General features: G+C 45.1%; 1 protein-coding gene across 11 annotated transcripts in view; it reads left to right on the top strand.

Annotated features, from left to right (window-relative positions):
* sipa1l3 (signal-induced proliferation-associated 1 like 3) overlaps window positions 1-25,844 on the top strand; it is a 244,325-nt gene that overhangs the window by 202,345 nt on the left and 16,136 nt on the right. For 10 of the 11 annotated variants that reach the window (XM_069908182.1, XM_069908176.1, XM_069908178.1 and 7 more), the window contains 6 exons: window positions 1,102-1,220; window positions 2,787-3,247; window positions 8,856-9,053; window positions 18,122-18,287; window positions 20,649-20,853; window positions 22,863-23,009. In XM_069908182.1, coding sequence (XP_069764283.1) covers window positions 1,102-1,220; window positions 2,787-3,247; window positions 8,856-9,053; window positions 18,122-18,287; window positions 20,649-20,853; window positions 22,863-23,009 — 1,296 coding nt within the window. The remainder of the gene's footprint in view (window positions 1-1,101; window positions 1,221-2,786; window positions 3,248-8,855; window positions 9,054-18,121; window positions 18,288-20,648; window positions 20,854-22,862; window positions 23,010-25,844) is intronic. The other variant, XM_069908184.1, reaches the window with a different exon arrangement.

Raw genomic sequence — 25,844 nt, 5'->3', positions numbered from 1 at the left:
AAGCGTTATCATACAACTAATGTAAAATCCAAGTTTTTTTTTAAGACCACTTTTAAATGTTAAATGTGTGAGGTCAACTACTTTTGACCACAGCGTCGGGAGTTCTGATGGGTGAGTGGCTGGTAAGTCCCGTTCAAGGCTTTGGTAGCTCTGATGGGTGGGGGACTAGGTGGTAAGTCTATTTAAGGTGTCGGGAGCTCCGATGGGTGGACGCCAGGGATGGGTGGCATCTGCATTTGAGGCATAGGAAACTCCGGTGGGACAGTGGCTGGGGCCAAGGCGTGAGTTTGCGACTGAGTTGTTGGGAGCCTGCTGGTGGCTGGGGCCAGGTGAGAGACTAAATTACCATATTTTTGGCCCAAAAATAGGGGGTTGAGTTTTACACAGTATCGACTTTTACATGAGAATATGATAGTTGGCCTGGAACCTTTAGGGGAAAGAGATTGATTGCATTGATTTTCAGATATCACCTTGAATAGTTTTTGGCCTCTTGGATCTGTGGCCCCCTACTCTTTAGCTTCCCAGAGCACATTCACTCTGTACATTCTTTTTAGAATATAAAGACCTCTGTTAGATTGACTTTTAGATTGCAAGGGATGCAAAGCCCACTTTAACCCTTGTTCTTATTTCTGGTGAAGGAGGCCTATGCCCCTTCCAAGGCCAAGAAAACTTTTCTAGAGGCTGAATCCCCACAATTCAGCAAGTCTCCAGAGAAGGTCAGACTGAGGATTGAGATCGCTTGTATTGCAACCTGCTGTGGAATGTTCCTCAGTTAAATAGATAGTTGCGCTTCAGTTTCTACGCAATGATTTATTGCATTTGTGGTGTCCTGCCCCTGTATAACCACAGCTCACTGGAAGTCCCCTGCCCTCAAAAGGAGGCGAGGAGAATGGATATACGAGTGACAAAAATCCCTACATGGTTGTTTGCTGGATCCACCTCTTCTGTTCCTCTCCTGTTTCGCATCTTGTTAGAAGGAGCAAGCGATCCTATTGGTTTCTTGAGTTGGGCGTAATCTGCTGTCTTGCAAGCTATTTATAAATGTATACAGTAAACTTAATATGCTACTGTATTTTAAAAACTCCAGTTCTTTTATTTCAGAGCCTTTGTGGCATGTTCCAGCAGTGTCCAAAATTTACTCAAATTCTGGAAATAATATCTTCAAGCGCCTCCCTAAGCAAGAGCGAGCAGGCAAGGATTCCCCCAGCCGGTATGCCAAAGTAAGTGTCATTATTTGGGTCATCTACTAATGTGCGTCTTGTCAGATGAGGAATGGTTTGATATTTTTGGGGGTGGGCCCCCAGAAGCACTCTTCTCCCCCCCCCTCCCGAGGACCACATTTCCATTGTGAACCACATTTGGTCTGGTCATCTCATGAAAGGGCAGGATAGATAGTAAGCTGTGGTTCATTGGGTTATGCTTTTGCCCCAACTATGAGATGTGGCTCAAGTTGCACTCCAGAAAAGGAAGCTGACTCATCCGGGCCTCTGCTCAGGCTGAGGGTGTTGTGGGTGCGGGGGAGAGCTCCCTAAAGGACTGGCCAACATTTGTATCATCCAGTTTCACTGAAGAAAAGCATTCTTTGTGTGTTTTGGCTTATGTTTACTTTATTACATGTACTTCATTGGCTGGAGTGCTGTAGAAATGAAAATCTTGATATTATTTTACCCGTTTTTCTCCCAAAGGCATGGTTTACACAGATCCCTGCCGTGGAACACTCAATCTCCATCAATCATGCCTTATACAGCAAGCCTTTCCGCATTCTGTCCTTGACTGATGAACACCAGTTCTGTAGAGCTCATCACTGAGTTGTAGTTGGCAGGCAGAGTGCATTGATAATCCTGATGTGGGTGTTGAATGTAATGACTTTTCCTTCAATCTTTAATTCATTCTGAACACATTGTTCAACAGCATGAATACTCCTTGTGAATAAGTCTGAATAACCTAATTTAAATTTTGTGATTCCACACTGAAGGCTATTAAAGAAGTAGTGATTTTAATAGGTTTTTTTTCCCGTTCCCTGGACCCGGAAGGGAGGAGAGAAGGGTGGGGGCTCGGGTTCACACCCAAACTTGGCAGCCTCACCACTTGTCATGTTGAGCAGTTTTGGACTCCTTGTTTAAGAAAGGATGTGGTGATGTTGGAGAGAGTTCAGAAGAGGTTCACCAGGATGATTCTGGGAATGAAAGGGTTATCATACGAGGAGCGTCAGACCACTCGGGAGAGTCTAGGACAAGAGGGCACACCTTCAGGATTGAAGGGTGCCCATTTAGAACAGAGATGGGGAGGAGCTTCTCCAGCCCAGAAGGTGGCAAGTCTATGGAATTTGGAGGCCCGGTGTCTTGAAGGGAGAGATTGATAGGTTCTTGACCAGCCAGGGCATCAAAGATTACGGGGAGAAGGCGAGGGCAATGGGGCTGAGTGGGAAAATGGATCAGCTCATTATTAAATGGCGGGGAAGACTCGATGGATGGGCCCATTATTAAATGGCGGGGAAGACTCGATGGATGGGCCCATTATTAAATGGCGGGGAAGACTCGATGGATGGGCCCATTATTAAATGGCGGGGAAGACTCGATGGATGGGCTCATTATTAAATGGCGGGGAAGACTCGATGGATGGGCTGAAAGGCCTATTTCTGCTCCTTTGTCATAAAATCTCGAATGACTGGCTCAACCCTTTATCTGGAGTATAAAGTAGACACCTGTCGGGCTGTCTGCGTGAAAGGTTACGCATGGTTTGTGTCTCTTGTTCTGATTCTATTTTTGTCCCTGTGCCTCTAACAGGGTGATGCCCATTACTCAAGTCAGTCGAGCAGTAACACACTGTCCAGCAATGCCTCCAGCAGCCACAGTGATGAAAGATGGTTTGACAATGTGGAACATATGGAGGTTGACCTTGAGACCTCGGTGAAAGGCGCATCCAGTGACAGTGGCATTGACACCACCCTTTATGCACCCAGTCCCTTTGCCACGGGCACAACAGCAGCCAAGCCTGCAAGAGCAGTTCCTCTACGAGATAAGCCGCAGAAGCCAATGCAGACCTCGCTCACTTACAGCGAGCTTCAGGACTACTGCAGCCGCATGCTCGACTCTGCACAGCCTTGCATGGAGAAGAGGAGAGACTCGTCACCAGCACTAAACACCAACTGCCGAAGCAAGGGGCACAGGGTGAAAATCTACGGTCCTTCTCACAGCATCAGCGCCAGCTTTGGTGTGAATAGCAGCAGCGAAGGCACGCATCCTCGGTAAGAACAACCTCCTGTTCGGCTCGGTCCTCTTGGGAAGCGCAAAGTGAGTAAGGGGAATCGAGTATTACTGGTTCAGTGGTCTGTCGGCTGATGTCAGTCAATGGTTTACCCTGCACCCTGGTGTGCGATGTGGACGATACCCATGGGTGAAACACAAAAGACTATAGAAACTGTCATTTTTGTTGTAAAAACACGCAGAACTATGGTGGAGGAACTCAGCTGGTCTGGCAGCGTTTCGGACCTGAGCCCTTCTTCAAGGTTCAAGCAAATAAAACAGGAAGGCATCTGAATAAAGACTGGAGTGTTCATTGATAAGAGGAAAGAGGAGAATAGGGCTGTTGAACCATCCGTTTGGACGTGGATAGAACTGTTGTGGCTTCAATAGTCAAATAGCCTTGCAGTGAGTGCTGTTTAGATGTGTATCCCACTGAAGTGAAGTGCCAGTGAGAAGAGCTCAGAAACGTTTGGTTTGTGTCCGCATTAGTGATCTTACATGGAAAGGGCCATTCCTTGTGAGTTTTTTGTCGGGACGAGCGGATGCGTCCCAAACTGTCTCCTCAAAGTAAAGGTTTGATGCAACTTGCCATGAAGTTTATGTTCCCTGCATTTGCAGTTGTTCAAGTTCATCGCCCGCCATTTAAAGACGACATAGCTGCCCTGCTGAGGCAGACCCACAAACTGTTGCAGCGGGGCCCTGAAATGCTTTTTTCCTTTTTTATTTTTGGCAGCTGTGGCTTTCAGAAGACAGCTCATCCTTGAACCTCAAGGAATGAGCATTAATATCTTCTGATCTGGAAGAAAAGTCGTATAATCGGAATGAACGAGATCACGCAGTTCAAATTCTATGGTGAACGTTTGATTAACTGGGGATCAATGCAGCCTAATCTAAATTATTAATAAAACTCTTGAACCACAGGATCAGATTGCAGCCCTGTAATTTGCTTCTGGCATCTGTTATACATAGATGCAGTCTTAACTGAATTTTACTTTTGTGTCACCACTGTGGGCTGTTGAAATTCCACTGTCACTTGTGAGTACAAGCTACCATCTGTGTTACAGACATGGTATTTAAAATTGCAGACCCATATTCTTAAATATGCACCCATCGTGACATTGTTTTATTTCAATATTACACTTTTCTGATGTCATCAAACAATGGTGACAAACTACCTGATGTCCGGGTTAAAAGACCGTTTGCCGTGATGCCTCACTGAAATATAGTTGACCAAACTATATGGGCAGCATGGTTGACGTAGCAGTCAGTGCAACACCCTCGAATCCCATGCTGTTTGTTAGGAGTTTGTACGTTCTCATGTCTGCGTGGGTTTTCTCCCACCCTTCAAATACGTACCAGGGTATGGGTTAATGGGGTCTAAATTGGGCCACACCGACTTTTCGGGCCGAATTGGCCCATTACGGAGCTAAATTTAAACATCGCATCAACTCCATCTACAATGAACATAGATGCCACCGTCACAGGCAGGATCGTTAACAGCGATGAGGTGGTGGGTACAGAAGAGAAATAGTGGCCAGGACAACAGTCTCTCCCTCAATGTCAACAGGACCAAGGAGCTGGTTATATACTTCCAGAAGAAGGGTGGAGCTCACTCCCTGGTCCGCATCAATGGTGTCAAGGTGCAGTTCCCAGAGATAAACCTCTCCAGTGACTTGTCCCGACCCATCTGCGTCGACACAATGGCCGATAGCACGCATCACACCCTCTACTTCCTCAGAAGCCAGAGGAAGTTTGGCATGTCACCTGCGACCTTGAACAACTTCGACAGGTGCACCATTGAAAGCATCCTGTCAGGGTGCATCACTGCGTGGTGGGGAACTGCTCTACCCAAGACTGCAAGAAACTGCGGAGGGTTGTGAATGATGTTCTGGCAATCACGGAACCTCCCCTCCCCTCCATTGGCCATCTGTGATTTCCTGCTGCCATGGAAAAGCGACCAACATATTAAAAGACATCCCACACTTTCCTCACCCCAAACCCCTCCTGTCAGGTAGACGATTCGTGAGTAGCGGATTACGCACCACCAGATTCAGGAACCTGCTAAGCTGAACAAAGCTCAAAATAGGAAAATTAGGTTGCTTTTGTTCCTTACCAACTGATCTCTATGAAACTGCATTTTTGTCTCTTGCATGCAATGAAATTGGTTTACTTACAAAAGAATCTCTAACACTGCATCTTTGTATGTTGCATGGGATAGTTTTTCGTTACAAGGTCAGAACACTGGTGAGGAAGTCCAATATTTAAAGTAATGCAAATCTTGATGTCCTCTGCATGGTATTTATATGCAAACTATTTCATAGTACTGTAAAACTCCTGAGATCTAGAATTTAAGCAATTAGCAACTGGCAAAAGAGATTATGAAAAATAAATGGGTAAAAATACAGGTTTAAAATTGGTATGCTTAGTTCCATTCACGCAACATGCAATCTCAAGCAACTTGAAAACTCACTTATCTGGCATTTACCAATCCCTGAAGGTGCCAGATACCAGGGGTTTTTAACTGTACATGCATTTTAAAAGACCCCCACAAGTCACAGGAACAGTTGCCATCCCTCATCATCAGACATCTGAACAGAAAACTCGATTATTTAAGGACTCTTTGCACATTATTTATTACTGAATTTTTTTTCCCTGTACTGCAGTCTTCTTTCTTATTTCTTTGCATTTCTAACTTTCGTAGATGTATCTTTTTTCTTGAATATAGTTTTTTTTTTGCTCTACCAATAAGTAGAAATTCTGCCTGGCCCACAGGAAAAAGAATCTCAGGATTATGTGATTATCATGAATGTTCTCTGTCGATAAATCTGAACTTTGAACTCCCATTGGTTTTCTTACACAGACACAAGATTGACTAATCATTTGCCTTGGGTTTCCATTTTAAAATGCCATAAAATCTGTCTGAATCATTTGGATTCCCAAGCAGGTGACCTTTGCAATCTTCTGCGACCTGACAATTGTTAATGCAGAGCTTCAGGTCCAACTGTTTGGTGCAGACCGTGTTTTATTTCACATTGGGGGCAGCACAGTTAGCGTAGCAGTTCGCACTAATGTTGTTGCAATACCACCAACCAGGGTTCGAATCCCGTGCTGTCTGCGTGGGTTTCCTCCGGGTACTCCAGTTATTTTTTAAATGGAAGAGTTGTATACAATTCACTGCATTGGTAATGTGATGAATCCATTGGTCAAAGTAATCTCAAAAATGTACTGGGATTGTAGGTCAATTGGGTGTAATTGGGCAGCATGGGCTTGTGGGCCGAAAGGGCTGTGTCTCTAAATTAAAAAAAAATAATTTACCACCTCTACCAAATTAGCCATGTGTGTGCAGAGATCTTTTCCCCTTTAGAAGTTTTGATTTTGTGAGTGTTAACATTCTGCATTGGGGTGCAGTATCGATGAAGAACTGAACATTAATTGAAGCTTTTTTGGCATATTAAATGAGGTGAGTGGGGTTGCTATTTGGGGAGGCCTTTTTCTTAAGAGATGGGGATAGTCTCTTACATCCCCCCGCCCCCCCCCCCCCCCCTGTAATTACTCCCAAGTACCTTTGAACTCTCCTCCCTTGTCTTAGCTATTTCAGCCCCTGGGGGAAAAGCTTCTGGCCATCCACACAATCAATCCCTTTCATCTTGTACGCCCCTCATACTCCATCACTCCTTGATGTCATTAAGTTCCATTATTGCTTGTGATAAAGTTTGTTTTGTAAGCAAGACACAAGTACAGAAATGCAGAGTTTCAGAGGGCGATCAGTTGGTATATAGGAAAGGCAACCTGTTGTGTCCCGGGCTGTGTCCACTACCTTTTGCAGGGTTTTCAGCTAAGTCAGTAATTCTCAACCTTTTTCTTTCCCCTCACATACCACTTAAGTGTTCCCTATGGCGTAGGTGCTCTGTGATTAGTAAGGGATTGCTTAAGGTGGTAAGTGGGTGGAAAGAAGTTTGAAAACCCCTGTTTTAATCATACCTATAGGCAGAGTTTCAGAACTCCAAAGGAAATGGCAATTTTTCTCAAGCAAAATATTTCAGTAACAATTGGATCTAGCGCAACGATTCTCCACCTTCCTTCCCACTCACATACCACCTTAGGTAATCCCTTACTAATCACAGAGCACCGATGGCCTAGGGATTACTTAAAGTGGGATGTGAGTTGAAAGAAAAAGGTTGAGAACCACTGAGCTAAGTGGTATCGGTGTCCTCACACCAGACCGTGATGCATCCGGTCAGCACACTTCCCACCATGCATCTGTAAAGATTTGGCTGGGTTTCTGATGTTATACCAAACCTCTGTAAATTCCTGGTGCCATTGGGTCCAAGAAAGATCCTATGAGGTAGTGACTCCCAAGAACTTCAATTTGCTCACCCCCCTCTACCTCTGATTTCCCCAATGATCACTTGATCATACACTTCTGGTTTTCCCTTCCTGAAGTCAACAATCTTCTCCTTGGTTTTGGTGACATTGAATGCAAGGTTGTTGTTGGTGCACCATTCAGCCAAGTTTTCAATCTCCCTCCTCTATCCTGACTCATTGCCCCTTTTGTTGCAACCCACCACTGAGGTATTGTCAGCGAATTTGTAAATTGTATTGTTGTCATACCAAACCCCACAGTCATAGGGGTTATAGCAAGTAGAACAGGAGCGCAACCCTGATGGAGATTGTGGAGATGTTCTTGCCAATCCTCATTGATTGTGGTCTGGAGGTGAGGAAATCCAGGATCCAATTACACAGTGGGGTATTGAGTCCAAGGTCTTAGATTTTGCTCATCAGTTTTGAGGGGCTGATGGTGTTGAACGCTGAACTGTATCGATAAAGTGCATCCTGATGTATGTTGTTCAGGTGTTTCAGGGCTTTGTGTACCCTAACAGGATACTGTCATTGATACACCTGTAGGAGTTGAGGGCATGCAGAACATCATCAGGCTTCTGAGGAAGTAGAGGTGCCAATGCACTTTCTCAGCCATCGTATTGATGTGGCTGGACAAGTCATTGGCGACATTCACTCCTAGGAATTTAAAGCTATTTAACATGCGAGGTCTAAAATCTTTTGCTGTTTGGTGTGGGGTTTCACCTTGAGCTTGTCTGAAGAACTCCCTGCAACTTGATGACAACTTCTTTTCCTGTTGTGTATCCAGAGGATTTTCTGACATTAACCATCCTCTTCCTCTGAGGGAAAGAATCCATCCATTGAGCTCTGCAATTTAATATTCCTAGTAATGCCAAAAATGGGCATCAATCAACAGGTCAGCCAGAGAGAAACACAAAAGCTGTGGACACTGGAATCTTGAGCAAGCAAAGAATTGCTGGAAGAACTCAACAGGTCAGACAGCGTCCAACTCGTGGATTTCTCCTCGCGGATGCTGTCTGACGTGCTGTGCTCCTCTGCGAACTCCTTGTTTGCAAGTGGTCATCCGTGATCAGTCTGAAGATTGTCCACTGTGATAAGATTCAAAAATATTTTTTTGGATGTTCGCAATAGCATTTTCCTCAACAAAAAAAAAACGAGAAGGTGGCTATTGTGTGGAATGACCTATCATTTCATTATTTGCTTATTTTCATTCATTTTTCATTTTGTTTTTCCAACACTCTTGAATTGCAGGCCTGGACATGGCAGTCACACCCACAAGACCCCACCTCTGGATGTGTCCAAGCCACTGATGACATGCTCTCAGCTCTCTGCTTCTGCCCCCAAATCTTTCTACTCCTACCAGAATGTGAAGAATATGTGTCCAACGGGGTGGAAAAAAACATCCAGCACCAACCAGGGTCGACCTTCTGGATACACCGAGACAAAAATGTAGGAGTCGCTTTGCAAACAGTCTTTTGGAATCGGTGGGGGGGGACGGGGGGGACCTGGGGTTTAGTTTTGCATCATGCACCAAGATGTGTCAAGGACTGTGTAGGTCTGAGAGGCCATTCAGTCCCGCTGGTCTATGCCAGTGTTCACTTAAGCATGTCTTTCTTCTGTTCCTTTCTCTGTTCTGGTTATCCAACTTCCTCCTCAATGAATCCTACTTTTGTCTCAACCACTTCCTGTGGTTTCCACATTCCCATATCTCTGACTAAAGGCTTTTTGTTCCCCCAAAATTCCCTGTTGGATCTAAGATGAGGGCTTTTAACCCACAAGCTGAACCTTTGTTCTGGCATGGTGTGTCACGGCACTGATAGTCTTTGAGCGTTCTGAAAAATCTCTGCCAGTTTAAGTACCCAATGAGAGGAAGCCTTGATTGCACAGAACCCAGGAAAGATGTTTCCCATTGTAAAGAAGAGCGGAAAAGTAATATCACTCCCTAGCTGTAGCTGATTTTGAATTATGAGTAGCATTTATTGACACATCTATGAATGGAAAGGCATTGCAAATATCTTGAATTTTTAAAATTTAAATTGGTCAAATTGCTCATGCTGGAAAAAATCAGTCATGACCCATCCCTCAGTGTGTGACAATATCATGCTATTTTGTAGATTGATTGTACACATTAAAACTCCAGACCTAAATTATGAAGCAAATAGAAGCAGGTGACTCAAAATCTCTGCACAATTACTTTGTCTCTCGACAGTTCATCTGAAAGCAATGATGACGTGCAGCTTTGACCCTGGGTCGGTCAATTATTTGCTTCCTATACCACAGTTCCTGGTACCTTTTATACCTATCCCTAGTGTTGACATTCTTTATTGCTCTAGAATCCCAAGGGTTCAACGCTAGCAGGAACACCACTTCTGCATCTCTTGACTCTTGCGCAAAGCACAAGAAGATGAAAATCCACTCCAACTTCATTGGAGTCTTCCTTGGCTCTCCACTGCATTGATGCTTCATTTCTATTTTTCTGAACTTGTTCCTCTTGAACATTGATTGAACTTCCCACTGCCAGAAACATTGCAAGTTCTCATTTCATCCATTCTCTCCCTTAAAAAAAACGAAATCTGATATTCATGGCTTTCTTTGGAGTTCATTCTTTTCAAGGTTCTTAAAAGCATTGGCATTGTGTGACCACCATTAACTGTATTAGGATTGATGACGAAGATTGGGCTAAAGCCATTATGTTTCTACACAATTAATAAGTACTGCCGTTTAGTTTGGTTATGGATTCTTTGGTAGATGAGTGTGTTTCACTACAGTATCTCTCCCGCCCCCCCCCCTCCAAATCTCCCGCCCCCCCCACCCCATCTTTCCCCCCCTTTATTGTTGAATTATTTTCCATGATGTTTAAAATAAAGACAGGGATGGTTCCACAATGGCAAAACCACCACTGGATTAGTAGTTTGGAAGCTTGGGTTAAAATGTGGGTTCAAGACCTACAATGGCACCCAGACCGGAGAGGCAACAGTGGTTCCTCAGTCCTGTGCAGGAGTGGTCACCTTTGGCCTCAATTCACTGAGGCATCTTTGAGCTCCAGATCCGAATTACAATAGTGCATCCCCCTGGAGGCAGAACGGGTGTTAAATTGTAGAAGGAAAATAAGCTGTCTTTGTTAATGGAATAAATTAACAAAATAGAGAATCTTTAAATTGGGATGTTAGAGAATACACAGATAAGCAAGAGTAGACCACGAGCTCACTTAACCCCACTTCACCATTCCGATCATGTTACCAGTTCACCCTCTGACCTGATTCTAATTCTCGGAGTCCCAATGGGTCTCAGCCTTGATTATATACAAAATGTCTCCGTATCCTGAGCTGTTGAAAGTAAAGACTTGCAAAAGCTTGCAGACTCTTAGAGAAAGAGCGTCTTTCTCCTGAATTTTGTGGGGTCAGCCCCTTGAGATAAGATGTGCGCTTCGGTTCTAGACCCACCCCTCATCCATCCCCCGTTGATTTTATTCCTCTGGATGAAGATGTAGAGGGATGGATCAATAAGTTTGTGGGTGACGCGAAGGTTGGAGGGGTTGTGGATAGTGTTGAAGTTTGTCATAGGTTACAACAGGACATAGACTGGATACGCAGGTGGGCAGAAAAGTGGCAGATGGAGTTCAATCCGGATAAATATGAGGTGATGCATTTTGGAAGGTCAAACTTAAAGGCAGAGTACATGGTTAATTGTAGGAAGAACAGAGGGACCTTGGGGTCCAAATTCATAGATCTTTCAAGATCGCTGTGTGTGATAGAACAGATCTATCACCAATGTATATAGTGTATATAGTTACTGTATCTAGGCTGTGCTTACAGCGATTGGCTGAGAGCTAAGCCACGCCTATTGTCTGGGCCTTAAAGGGTTGTGTCCCTAGCCAGGTCGGATCATTCCGGACTGGTCGGCCACCTGTGAAGAGCTCCTGTCTTTTGCTAATAAAAGCCTTGGTTTGGATCAACAAGTCTTTGATTCTTTCGACGAGCTCTACACCGTGCAGGTTGATAAGATACTTAAGAAGGCCTATGGTATACTGGGCTTCATTAGTCAGGTGATTGAGTTCAGGATGAGATCACACTAAGGATATTGGGTTCAGTTCTGGTCGTCTCATTATGGGAAGGATGTGGAAGCTATGGAGAGAGTTCAGTGGAGATTTATCAGGATGTTGCCTGGATTGGAAAATGTCTTATGAAGCAAGGTGAGAAGAGCTAAGGCATTTCTCTTTGGAGCAAAGAAGGATGAGAGGTGACTTAATAGAGTTCTACAAGATTATGAGAGGCATAGATTGGCAGCACCTTTCCCAAGGCGGGAATAGCAAACGCTCGAGGACATCTGCACCCAGTGAAGGGAGGAAAGTTCAGGGGAGACGCCAGAGTAAGTTTTGTTTTACCCAGAGAGTTGTGGGTGCCTGGAATGCATTGCCGGAGTTGTGGAGGCCGGAACAAGATGAGGATTTAAGAGACTCTTCGACAGGCACATGGATGAAAGAAACATAAAAGGTTATGAGATTGGGAGGGTTTTTTTTTGGGGGGGGGGGTACTTGTAGATCGGTCGGCACTACATTGTGGGCTGAAGGGCCTGTTCTGTTGTGTAATGTCCTGGTTCCCTTGGAATGAGAATTGTGCCAACTGTCAGCATATTTTAAGCATTTGAATTAGGTCTGGATATCTGACAGTTCTCAGAGAATCTTCTATTAATTTGAATCCCAAAAAATCTCAACCCACTATCTTTATCATTGCAAAGGAATTTAATGTCGTGGCTTTGTGTGCTAGATAAAATGTGATTTTAAAAAAAAAATCAATCAAATAAAATTCACATCTGTCAATGTCCTTTTAATACCATGTGGTTAACACAAGCGTCATCGAGCTGAACTGAGCTGAGACATTCTGCACACACACGATTGGTGTGTCGCTCAATAGCAGAGGTTCCTGGTTGAAAGCCAGCATCCGGCATAGCTGCTTCTTAGCAGTAGCCCAAAGCCCTAATAAACTCGAGAAGCCCTCAATCACTGCATCTGATGTGTAAACTAAATAGTACTTTCAAAGGATTTTGTGTCAAGTCACAAAATGAGCAGAATGATTTGAACTGAAGTTGAAGCTAATCAGTGGAAATGCTTTTTTATGTCACAAACCAAGCAACCCCTGCTTTTCCCAACAGTCCCATTCTTCTTGTCTGCTTGGCTAAGGCTGTGGCAATAAAATCACATAATTTCCACATTAATCCCAACAACACATTTGTTTGATTTTAAATTTAAAAAAAATGTTTACCCTGGGAATAATTTTTCTGGCATGAGAAAAATATTCGTCCCTGAATGAAAGCAGAGCATGAACTTCTTGAAGTGTTTACATTATCTATTTGTCACGGGCATGTGAAAGGAAACAGCAGTGCAGTGCAGATTTGATGGAGAATAATTGCTTTGTTGTGATGCAGGGTCATTGTTTGCTTGCCACACAATGGCAGCTCGCTGCAGCAGTTCTATGCAGGGACCCCATTTCAACAGCCTTCATGCCTTTCACTGAGATTAATAAGGTCAGCAGGTTCTGTTTTTGAATGAGTGTAAATATGGGTGGGCACTGTGAATTGTGAAAGATGCTGTTCATTACAGGGCGTGGCTAGGCTGTGGCCCAGAGTGAGAGGCCATAAGATTATACCGGATTTCGCCATTCATGGAGTATTAGGGAAGGGCTGGAGTACTTCCCCGCAAAGACTGGGAGGAGTATTGGCAGAGTCATTCACTCTTACCACCACTGCCTCCTCAGTCCTGTCTCAGCCTCTTCCCCACAGAGAGCAGGGTAATATTGAGCCCTCTTCTGTACCTAGCCCTAAGAAGATTAATGTAAAAACACAGTAAATGCTGGAGAAACTCAGCCGGTCTTGCAGTGTCCATAACAGGTAAAGCTATATTACTGACATTTTGGGCCTGAGCCCTTCTTCAAGGTATAAGCAAAAAGCAGGCAGGCTTCTGAATGAAGACTGGGAGTGAAAGGGAGAAGAATGGGAGAAGTAGGACTCCAGACCAACAAGCAAAAGGTGTTAATTGGATATGATGGGCTTTGATGAGCACCTCAGCTCTATCCGCCACAATAGTGTGGATCTCCCAATCCATTCCAATTTGCCGTCCAATTCCCTTGCTGACATGTCTGACCATGGTCTCGTGCACTGCCAGACTGAGAGCACTGACAAATTGGAGGAACAACACCTCATTTTCCATCTGGGGATTAATATTGACTTCTCCGGTTTCCGTTAAACCTCACCAACCCCTGTCTCCTTTCTCCTAGTTTCTCTCTCTTCTCTTTTCAGTCTGTCTCCTTTCACAGAGCCAAAATCAATTCTCACTTGTTATCATATCCAATTAACACCTTCTGTCTTTGACTGGAGTCCTCCCCCTTTCAATCTCCCCCCCTTTCTCTCCCTGGACACTTGCCTGCTTTTTGTTTATGCCTTGAAAAAGGGCTCAGGCCTTCAATTTTGCCAATATAGCTTCACCTCCTCTGGGAGCTGCAAGACTGGCTGAGCTCGTCCAGCATTTCTGTGCTTTTATTACAATCACAATTATCTGCAGACATTTGTGTTTCACTCTAAGCAGATTATTGTCAGGATGGGAAAATGGGACCCAATGGGTGAGGAACAAATAGTCGCTAGTCTCTCTCGGAGGTTGAGGGGAAGAATGTTAGACAAAGCACAGAGGGGAAAATTCTTGCACATTAATGACTCTTCTATATAAAGATCAGAGAATGGAAGACTGGGAACTGGTGGAGAGGAGGAATGGAAGACTGGGAACTGGTGGAGAGGAGGAATGGAAGACTGGGAACTGGTGGAGAGGAGGAATGGAAGACTGGGAACTGGTGGAGAGGAGGAATGGAAGACTGGGAACTGGTGGAGAGGAGGAATGGAAGACTGGGAACTGGTGGAGAGGAGGAATGGAAGACTGGGAACTGGTGGAGAGGAGGAATGGAAGACTGGGAACTGGTGGAGAGGAGGAATGGAAGACTGGGAACTGGTGGAGAGGAGGAATGGAAGACTGGGAACTGGTGGAGAGGAGGAATGGAAGACTGGGAACTGGTGGAGAGGAGGAATGGAAGACTGGGAACTGGTGGAGAGGAGGAATGGAAGACTGGGAACTGGTGGAGAGGAGGAATGGAAGACTGGGAACTGGTGGTGTGATCAGCCAGGATCACATTGAATGAGGAGGCAGACTTGAGGGACCAAGGGGCCTATTCCTGCTGCTTTACTAACATGGCAGCATTCCTGTTTTTAACAGTGAAATAACAAACTATTATCAGGACTCCTGGACTTGAATGAGGCCCAAATTCTCAACGCTGACTCGTTGAGCTGTGCTAGGGCAAACAAAATTATTTTTGAGAATAAGGATACAGTTTGGTCAACTGACAAAATTTCTTGACACGTTCAGTAACATCACCTTGCATTAAAGAAGTAAAATGTATGCCTGACTGAAGGACGGAACTTAATCCTGAATTATTGAGGGGTGGATAAAACTTTCCTAGAAAGTTGAGTTACAGGTATCTCAGAGGTGGCAGAGAGCCAAGGTGGCTGATATGCAAGTTGCCAGCTAGAATTTCAGTTGGACGGGATAGCAATAATAAAAAAGATAGAAGGTAATAGACACACAGCCTTCAATGTTAGATTGGAGATATCCAGGGCTTTGGATGCCATTGTTGTTGAGCAAGGATACTGGTTGACTGGCTGAGGTCAGTGGCAGCAGAGCTTAGGGTGTGTAGAGTGCGATAGCTTGAGTATGGGGAAAGTGGTAAGTACCAAGGAATGGCAGGTTTCCTATAGATAGGTACGAGGTTTGGGTCAAGTAGATCACTAACACTGGGGAGTAGATATGGTTGATTGCAAGGATATCCATTTGGGGGTAGGAACCGAATCCAAAGGCTTCAATCTTCCTAACATTTTAATACTCATATAACTTTGTTAATAGTAAAAACACAACGCTGGAGAAACTCAGCAGGTCAAACAGCAAACCTTATGTAGCAAAGATAAAGATAACATCACCAACATTTTGGCCTTGAGCCCTTCATCAAGGTATGAGCAAAATGTGGGGAGACGCCCAAACAAAATGGTGGGGGAATGGATAGAGGAGGAACACAGTCCCAAAGGCAGGAGCTAATAGATGGATAAGGGAGGGTGGGCACACCAACAAGGAAGGGGGGGGGGAGATATCTCTGTGAATGGAGGGGGAAGGGGGTGGAGAGTTGGAAGAGAGAGATAGATAGAGAGAGAAAATGAAGAGTGGTCTCGCAGAAACCAGAGAAGTTGATGTCAATGCCATCCAGTTGGAGAGGGCCCAGGCGGAAAGTTAGGTGTTGCTCTTCCAATCATGGTTTAACTTTATTAATATTGATAATTCCTTGGACCTTCCAGCAAGGAAGTGTACAAATACATACAAAATATGAATTGAATTTTTAAGCACAGCACAGGGGAAAGAACACGACGTTTCCACATGCACAGGATGAAGCGACCTCGATGCCTTTCCCACTCTGCCCATTGCATTGACATTTGCTGCATGTTGTTGCCTCATCAGGGAGGGGAACATAATTGGCAACATGTGGAGAGTGGAGAGCTGAGCCTCAGCATTGCTTCCCCCTCTGAACCTGCTCACAGCTTCCCTTCAGAGACCACGATGCGTTAGGAGGGAGAAATCAAAACCAATTTGTGCTGGCCCCCGAGATCTGAAGATTTTTAAATATTTCTGCTGCGAGACGGTTAGGGTGGGAGGTGTGATTTGGCCACAGTACTTGCACGAAGCTCCAATTGTCAGTTGGCAAATGTTTTTGTTCTCACAAGTATGTATGAGAAGTTTGTAAGTATGATCAAAAGGCTTCCCTTCTTCCACATGAAAACCTCATGCAGTGCGCTCGTTTTATTTCCCTTCAGTTTCTTCTCCCCTGAAGGGATGAGGCGTCTGTTTGCTTTCACAGATGCTGTGACTTTTTTTGCTCTTCCAGCATCAACAACTTGGATTTGTAAAGCATTTTTGATATTGGGAAACCTCCAAAAGGTGCAGAACAGGAGTATATTCCATTCACATTTGATTGCCAGCATAATGGGAGGAATTGAGATGGGGCGCCCATCTTTAAAGAGATGGGGAGATATTCATGGAGGAAATTCCAGAAAATAAGCTCCAGACAACAGAAAGCACGACTGCCAGGGATAGGGAGAAATAGAGATGGGCGAGGCCTCGGGACGTATTTTAAATTTGTGGCACTCTTGCACCTCTATAGGTCGGCGATGGCTGAGAATGATCCCATGATCTAATTGCATAAGAGCTGAAACACTGGCTTCATCGGGCAGAAACAGTAGCGATTTTCATGGAATCGCATTGGCTTGAGTGGGAGAACCTGTCGAGAGGGTGGCATGGTTAGCTCAACACAGTTACAGCACCAGGGGTTAGAATCCTGCACTGTCTGTAAGGAGTTTGTACGTTCTCCCTGTTTCTGTGTGGGTGTGCTCCCACTGTTTGAAGGTCATTTGGGTGTAATAGGGTGGTATGGACTCGTTGGGAAGAAATTTTGTTCAGCTCATCAGATAGCATTAATTTTCCAAGATCCATGGAAGACGTGAATTTAAAAGTTAATTGCCCCCTTCTCATTCCATGGGACTTGGGCTGGTTTGTCCAGTGTCGTGCAGTTGGTTTTCACATCTGCAGTGAGTTAGAGGTCAGGCATCCTTCGCATCTTCCCACACACTCCCAAGCCTGCTTTGTGTGTTATCGTCCGTAGACAATAAAGTTCCCAAAAGCAAAAGATAAACACATAGCTCACTTCAGAAATCGGTATATAAACAAAAAAATCATGCCTCAGTAGCAGAGGAAAACAAACTTGTTGCTTTTCATACATCTCATGGTATCTTTGATCCATTATACAAAGAACATATGTGCGTATACGACAGAGTATAGGCCTTTCGGCCCACAATGTTATACTGACCTATATATTCACCCCCCAAAAAAAAACTAGACTCTCCCTACCTCATACCCTCTATTTTTTCATCCATGTTCCTGTATAAGAGTCTCTTAAATGTTCCGATTGTTCCAGCCTCCACCACCACTTCTGGCAAGGTCCCCGCAACTCTGGGTAAAATTTAAAAAAAAACTTGCCCCTGATGTCTCCCCTCAGCTTTCCTCCTTCACTTTCTACTGATGTCCTCTGATGTTTGCTACTCTTCCCCTAGGTAAACAGGGGCTGGCTCTCTATCTCTCTGCCTCTCACGATGTTGTATTAAATCACCTCTCACCTTCTTCGCTCCAAAGAGAAAAGGCCAAGCTCTGCTAACCTTGCCTTAGAAGATTCATTTTCCAATCCAGGCAACATCCTGGTAAATCTCCTCTCTCCCATTATACCGGCTGAGCTCCTCCAGCATTTCTGTGTTTTTACTACAATCACTGCATCTGCAGACTTTCGTGTTTCTCTTCAGCTTTGAAGGACGAATGGTTTATAATCCAGTTTGCTGAAAACAATAATAATCCTGTGTTATTCATTCTCTTTTCCATCACCTTCCAGGGCATCCAGTGTTGCCTCTACAAATGTCTTTGGGCAGCCCAGATTGCGGGCATCTTTACGGGACCTCCGATCGCCGCGCAGAGCCCAGAAATCCACCCTTGAAGAGGATTTGAAGAAGCTTATTCTGCTGGACAGCCCTTTGCCGGAGACCGATAGGGAAATGCTTGTACGTCCTGATGTGGGCGGGTCAGAGGGAGATGGGGGGGAGTGGAGGGAGCCAGAATTACCAAGCTTTTCTTGCCAATGGACTAGCAAACCGCGCACAGGGAACTCGTGGAACAGGCTCAATGATGTCAGGGGGATCCTGGGAGTTCCAGTGCATGCATCCCAAAAAGTTGGCAGACGGGTCCAACAGGTAGTTAAGACAGCCAACAGCATGTTAATTTAATGTAAAGCAGTTGGAGTTTGAGAATAAGGAGGTTTTGTAACAGATGTGTAGGGTGTGGGTGTGCACTCTTTTCATCCTCCATCCCAAAAAGGATTTAGATGACATTCTAAAAGTGGGGTGAAATGGTGATACAATCAAGAGAGATAGTTTGGAGGTTCCAAGATCCTTCTATTGTCACGTAATAAAACAGAAAATGTAATATGACATGAAATTTCCTTTAGTTGACTGGCAGGAAGGCAGAGTCGCCATAGATTTGCCTGGCGCCCCTTATAATAACAGAATGAGAAGCAAAGGAGAGTTCCTTCAGAGACACTGAGTGTCCGTGGATTCACCTCCAGCCGCCCACGCAGCCTCAGAGGTCACACAGACCTTTTGGAAAACCCGAACTCCAGATCCAATCCTCCAATAAGATCAGGGAGCCTTTCGCGCCCGAGGCCCTTTGGGAGCCCTTCATGCCCTCAGCACCCTCTCGAATCCCGGCTCCGATACCTGGGTTTCCATGAGCCAGTCTCCCGCAGCCTGCGTGAGTCCTTTTGACTGCAACTCGCCAAGAGCCTGCAGGGCTGTGTGGGTTCTTCAGCTGCTGTGGTCACCATCCTGTAGGCTTGTCTCCAGTTGTTACTGGGTCCACTGCTCCCCCAGAGTCAAGGCCGCTGCCAGCACAGGTACTGCCATCTTGAGCGCAGACCTTGTGGTTGCAGCATTTTAAATAACACCACCGTTGGCTCCTTTAACAGGCCGTTTAAAGCACACACAGAGCCGTCGGCATTAGGACAAGGTCAGTTGATCCTGCAGAGGAGTACTGTGCCTCCACTCGCCGCTCTCCCTGGGTCTATACCAGCAGCAGCGCTGCTGTGTGTTTTTTTTTTAATCCCCTCAACGTTGAGGTGGACAATTTTACATTATAGGAGGGTTTGAGGGGAACAAACAGGAAAATGGAGCTGAGGTGGAAATTGAAAATTGTGACAGCCACCATCTTTCATGGTGGAGCCAGCCCAAGGGTCTCTTAGGTGACTCCTTTCTCGTATTCTTGGGTGTTAGTGCCCTATCACAATCCACCGCACAGAGGGGGAAGCTAGTTAGTTGATCATTTACGGATGTGAGAGCAAGTTTTAAAAAGCCTCGGTCAGCAGTCCACGAATTAGCTCAAAGCCCAGCCATGAAGAACAGGTCAGTGAGTTGAGTGCTGAGCTGTGAAGTAAATTTGGTGCCAGTGCCTTTGCAGTCATTGTCTACGGTGTGAAATTTCACGCTCTAGTAAGTATGTGTAACCGATTGGCTCAGATATGCTCTCCTGGTCATTGGTATCCTTCTTGTACCAGCTTGAACTTGGCATGATGTGTCACTTCAGTGAAGCAATGATGCAGTATCACATTACTTAGTGCATTTTCTTCAGTTTACTTTTTATTCATCGTAACCTGCTTCTTGTGTTAACTTCATTTGTTGGGGATTCATTCCCCCCCCCCCCCCCCCCCGGAGTATCATGAAATCCTGATTGAATTGAAAGATCACAAGAAACGTGCACTTATTCTCAATGTCGAGGGCAAGTATTGGCAAAAGTTTCCTGAATCCTGTGATCAAAAAATGCTTCTTTGTGACTCTCAAGCATTTGCACGCAGCCTCTGTGAAGCCTTCGTAGGCTCAATCCTGACCTCTGGCCCTGTGCATGTGGAGTTTGCACGGGTCACTTTCAGGATCTCCTACTTTCCAAACACTGCACTCAGAAATGAGTGGATGATGCTAATGGGCTACTGTAAAGAAGCTGATAGAATCAGAGGGAATTGGTCAGTGTAACGGTTGGCGCAACATTGTTACAGTGCCAGCGACACGGTTTCGAATCCGGCACTGTCTGTAAGGAGTTTGGATGTTCACTCTGTCTGCCTGGGTTTCCTCCCACCTTTCAAAAACATAGGAAGGTTGTAGGTTAATTGGTGCATTTGGGCAGCACAGCCTTGTGGGCCAGAAGGGCCTGTTACCGTGGTCTATGTTTAAATAAAAAATTTAGGAGGAGTTAAAAATGGATTCGTGCAAATAGAAGATTAATGGTGAATGTGGACTTGGTAGATTGAAGGGCCTGTTTCCGTGCTGTATGATTGTTTATGCCTTTTCCTGAAAAAGGAACATCTTGCTGCTTTTCAGCATTCTTCACGGAAGAGCCTGCAGAGGACGCTGTCCGATGAAAGCATCTGCAGTGGTCGAAGGGAACCAACTTTCTCCAATTCCCAGCTTGCAGCTATTGACCAGGCACTTCCAAATGACGTGATCTTCACCAGCACATACCCATGCCAAACACTACCCATCCGCAGGCTCGCCCAGCTGCCAACATCCAGCTTTGAAAAGAAAAGTAAGGATGCAACATGAATGAGCACATCTTCCTTGTAAATTTTAGCTCTTGTCAATGTCAGTTTATTTGTTCATTATGTGAAGGAGCAGTTGGGATGAAGCTTGTCATTTTATTCTTTTGGTTTCTAGCCGCCTTCTACTCTTTATTGGAGTGGATTCTTAAGGACATGATTTGCAAGCATTTATAATCTTCTCAGGAATAGTCAACATGGCTTTGTGAGGGGAAGGTCATGCCTCACGAGCCTAATTGAGTTTTTGTAAGGAGGTTATGAAGGTAGGGTGGTCAATGTGGTGCATATGGAGACTAATTCAGAAAGGCATGGGATCTATTAAACCTTGGCTGTGTGGATTCAGAATTAGTTTGCCTGTAGAAACAGTAATGGGCAGTAACTATTCTGCCTGCAGGTTAGTGACTAGTGGGGTTCTGCGGGGATCTGTTGACCTGGACGAAGATGTAGAGGTATGGGTCAGAAGGTTTGCGGATGATGCAAAGGATGGAGGAGTTGTAGATAGTGTCGAAGGTTGTCATAGGTAACAACAGGATGTAGACAGGCTGCAGAGTTGGGCAGAAAAGTGGCAGGTGGAGTTCAATTTGGGTAAGGTGATGCATTTTAGAGGTCAAACTTGAAGGCGGAGTATGTGGTTAATGGTAAGATGCTTAACATTGTGGAAGAACAGAATAACCTTGGGGTCCAAATCCATACATCTCTGAAGATTGCCGTGCAGGTGGATAAGATAGTTAAGAAGGCCTATGGTATGTTGGTCTTCATTAGTCAGGGGATTGAGTTCAGGAGTCGAGTGTAAAGTTGCAGATTTATAAATCTCAGATAAAACCACAATTGAAATATTGTGTTCCGTTCTGGTCACCTTATTACAGGAAGGATGTGGGACCCATAGAGAGGGAGCAGAGGAGATTCGCCAGGATGTTGCCTAGATTGGAAAATGTGTCTTATGAAGCAAGGTTAGCAGGACTAAGACTTCTCTTTGGAGCGAAGAAGAATGAGAGGAGACTTAATAGAGGCCTACAAGATTGAGAGGCATAGATAAGGTCAACAGCCAGAGAGGGTATAGCAAACACCAGAGAACATCTGTACAAAATGAAGGGAGGAAAGTTTAGGTGAGACATCAGGGATAAGTTTTGTTTTTATACAGAATTGTGGGTGACTGGAATGTATTGTCAGGGATGGTGGTGGAGGCTGGAACAATAGGGGCATTTAAGAGACTCAAACAGGCATATGGATGAAAGAAAAATAGAGGGTCATGTAAGGAGGATTTAGTTTTTTTAAATATATATGCATAGGTCGGTACATCATGGTCCGAAGGGCCTATAATGTGCTGTAATGTTCTATGTACTCCACACCCCACCAATTCTCCTTTATTCATCTTACCCTGCCTCTTGTGTTACCTTGATTTGTTGGGGGTTCATTAGGGTCCAAGTTCCCCCATTTGTTGACATTTAAGCTTGTTATCACAGAATCTTACAAGTCCAGGAGGAGTGTATTCTGTCCATGGTGTCGTATCTCTCCCAAGCTCTTAGCCCTTCCTGATATTGGCAACCTTCCGAGATCTCATCAGTCCACCAATTCTGGCTCCTGCCTATCTCTGATTTCATTGCACTGCCTTCAACCACATGAACCATAAACTTTGAAATCCCATTCCGCCAACTCTCCACCTTGCTATTTCTTTGGCCAAGCATTTGGCCGTCTGTCCCAATGTATCCTCAGATACCTCATTGTCGGGATGAGAACTCACTTCTAGCATGTCTTTGAGCGACTTGAAATGTTGAAGGCATTATTCCAACAGAAGTTGCTGAAGTAGTGCTATGGGTGAATCCTCCCTACTCCCTCTTGGTATCATTCTCTATATTTCCCTGCATGAAAAAATGTTACAAGAGTCTTCACCTCTGGCGAAAGTAACTCTTTGGGCAAAGAAATTCAACAAGCTACTTTATGATAGTTGTGATCTCCTCGAACATTGCTCTCCAAACCTATTTTGTCCTCCTCTTCTCAGCTAACATGTCTGCCTCGGAGTTGTCGTTGACTGACGTGCGAGACCGAATCCCCATGCGCCACAACGATCCAGGCCTGATGCCTCTGCCAGATCCAGAGTCCGAGCTAGAATGGTCCAGTCTGGTCAGCGTGGCCAAGGCGTACGAAGGTCAGATTTGTTCTTTAAAGCGCTTTCTATTTTGACAAAAATTCCATCAGGAGTTCAAGGTATCTCTTTGCTATTTCCGGTACTTTAAATCTTAAAAGGACTGTACTTGAATTTTGATGATTTCTCTCTCGTTCAGCTTGAATCTAGGGTACACCAACACACACTGTGGTGGAGATCAGGGTTCAGCAGTTCCTGATATGAGGTTGATGCTGCCTTCTAGGTCACCCCTGATTAATTTGCTCTCATCAGGATTTTGTTGGGAAATGGCTAAGTTGCTAATCTATTAAAGCCAACCTTTTGATGAAAGATTAAATCGTCTAGGATTGTATTCGCTCGAGTTCAGAAGAATGAGATGAGATCTTATAGAAACATATAGGATTATGAAGGGTATGGATAGGATAGATGTAGGAAGATTTTTTGAGCTGGCCGGGGAAACTAAAACGAGAGGACACAGTCTCAAGATTCGGGGGAGTAGATTTAGGACAGAAATGAGGAAAAATAGTTTTTCCCAGAGAGTAGTGAATGTTTGGAATTCTCTAACCAGGGAAGTGGTTGAGGCTGCTTCATTAAACATATTTAAAATTCGGTTAGATAAATTTTTACATGATAGAGGAATTAGGGGATATGGGGAAAAGGCAGGTAGGTGGAGTTAGGTCATAAATTAGATCAGCCATGATCGTATTGAATGGCGGAGCAGGCTCGATGGGCCATTTTTGGCCTACTCCTGTTCCTACTTCCTATGTACACCAATATCATTGTGCCTGCTGTGATTTGTGGGAAATTGACACTGTTTCATTCAAAGGGCCTGGCAAGTCAGGGCACAGGATTGTAGACCAGTTCAAATGAAGGAAAATATCAGGAGGTCTCATTTGGCGCCTGTCATGTCTCTCAGGGAGAGCTCCTGTGAGTTCCACTCATTCTGCTTCTTTCCCATAGTGCTGCCACGTGACCCTCAAGTCTTTTTCTGAATTTGTACCCGCCACACTGGAGGTGGGGTGGCCAGAAGTCTCCAAATCCGAACCACTTGTGTAAAACCTTTGGGCTCTCTTCACCCCCGGGTCCTGGGAACAAAATCAGCCAGAGCAAGAGACCCCATGTGAAACTGGTCTGACTACTCCCAGGGTATTGTTGACACAACTGGTTGATAATTGCTCATGGATTTTAATGTCCAAAGTGGTGTTGGTGGTGGCTAAATACTCATGCTATGAATCCGCATCTGCTGCCCGAATGTAGATGGCCGTTCTACTTCTGTGTCTACAGTGTTTCTGTCGCTTCCCAAAATCTTAGCTCTTCCTAACCACCAGGAAACTCCACTCTGTCCCATCATATTCAAGCCTCATAAATCCCAGGAACTTCTTATTTCTGATTGAATGGATTTCCGTGTGCACGCGCGTAGACATGTTCACATGCGGGCACACGCATACAGGCACAGATAGACACGCACACAGGCATTATCTTGTGAGAGGAAGAAAATTGGAAGTAATTCAATGAGGGATAACCTGAAACCTCTGGGAGAGCAACACCTGAAACCAGTCTGAAAATTGTTGACATGATTCACTTGGGTTGTGTCATGTGAGCCCCTCTGAAGTCAATGTCCTGAGACCTGAGGCTATGTGACACACTATACCACTGCAGGGTAACAGCAACAAAAACCATCAGATTGGCACTCGGATTGTTCAGGCTACTCACTGACAGGTATTACTTGTGCTGTGGGATCCAGACAAACAATGGGAGAGAGCATTGCCTGCCTGTCCCGCATCGGACTTGTCAGTCACCAACGAGCCTGCAGCAGATGTGGACATACCCCTCCATAAATCTTCGTCCGCGAAGCCAAGCCAAAGAAGAAAGAAGAAAAGAACCTGATGCCTTGCCCCTGTTGTAAGGGTTGATTCTTGACTGCACACAATTGATAGTGGAATATATGGGTTTCAACAAAAATGCAGAGCCTTCAGAAACACTGCAAATTACAGAACACAACTTTGCTTTTCTCCAGTACAAGGGATGTCACTGTTGGGATAAACATTCTTTCTTTGGCTTGGCTTCGCGGACGAAGATTTATGGAGGGGGTAAAAAGTCCACGTCAGCTGCAGGCTCGTTTGTGGCTGACCAGTCCGATGCGGGACAGGCAGACACGATTGCAGCGGTTGCAAGGGAAAATTGGTTGGTTGGGGTTGGGTGTTGGGTTTTTCCTCCTTTGCCTTTTGTCAGTGAGGTGGGCTCTGCGGTCTTCTTCAAAGGAGGCTGCTGCCCGCCAAACTGTGAGGCGCCAAGATGCACGGTTTGAGGCGTTATCAGCCCACTGGCGGTGGTCAATGTGGCAGGCACCAAGAGATTTCTTTAGGCAGTCCTTGTACCTTTTCTTTGGTGCACCTCTGTCACGGTGGCCAGTGGAGAGCTCGCCATATAATACGATCTTGGGAAGGCGATGGTCCTCCATTCTGGAGACGTGACCCATCCAGCGCAGCTGGATCGCACATGGAAGTCTGCAGGTGCTGTGATTGTAGTAAATTGCTGGAGAAACTCTCCAGGTCTCACAGCATCCAGAGGGGGGCCTGAGCCTTGTGTCGAGCCCTTCATCAAGGTGCCTCCTCCGGATGCTGCAGGATCTGGTGAGTTTCTCCTGCAATTTTGTGTATTTCACTACAATGGAGAGTGAAATAGAGTAAATGTTTTAAACCAGTGAATCCTCAAACAAACTGTTATTTACTAAAAACACAAATGCTGGTGGAACTCAGCCAATCTCGCAATGTCCATAGGAGGTAAAGGTATATTACGGACGTTTTGGCCCTGAGCCCTTCTTCTAGGTATGGAAGAGAGGAGGAGAATTTCTTCGGG

Source organism: Narcine bancroftii, chromosome 13 (genome assembly GCF_036971445.1).
Source record: "Narcine bancroftii isolate sNarBan1 chromosome 13, sNarBan1.hap1, whole genome shotgun sequence".
Taxonomy (NCBI): Eukaryota; Metazoa; Chordata; class Chondrichthyes; order Torpediniformes; family Narcinidae; genus Narcine; species Narcine bancroftii.
The sequence above is the reverse complement of the archived record's forward strand: the minus strand, read 5'-3'. Positions and strand labels throughout refer to the sequence as shown.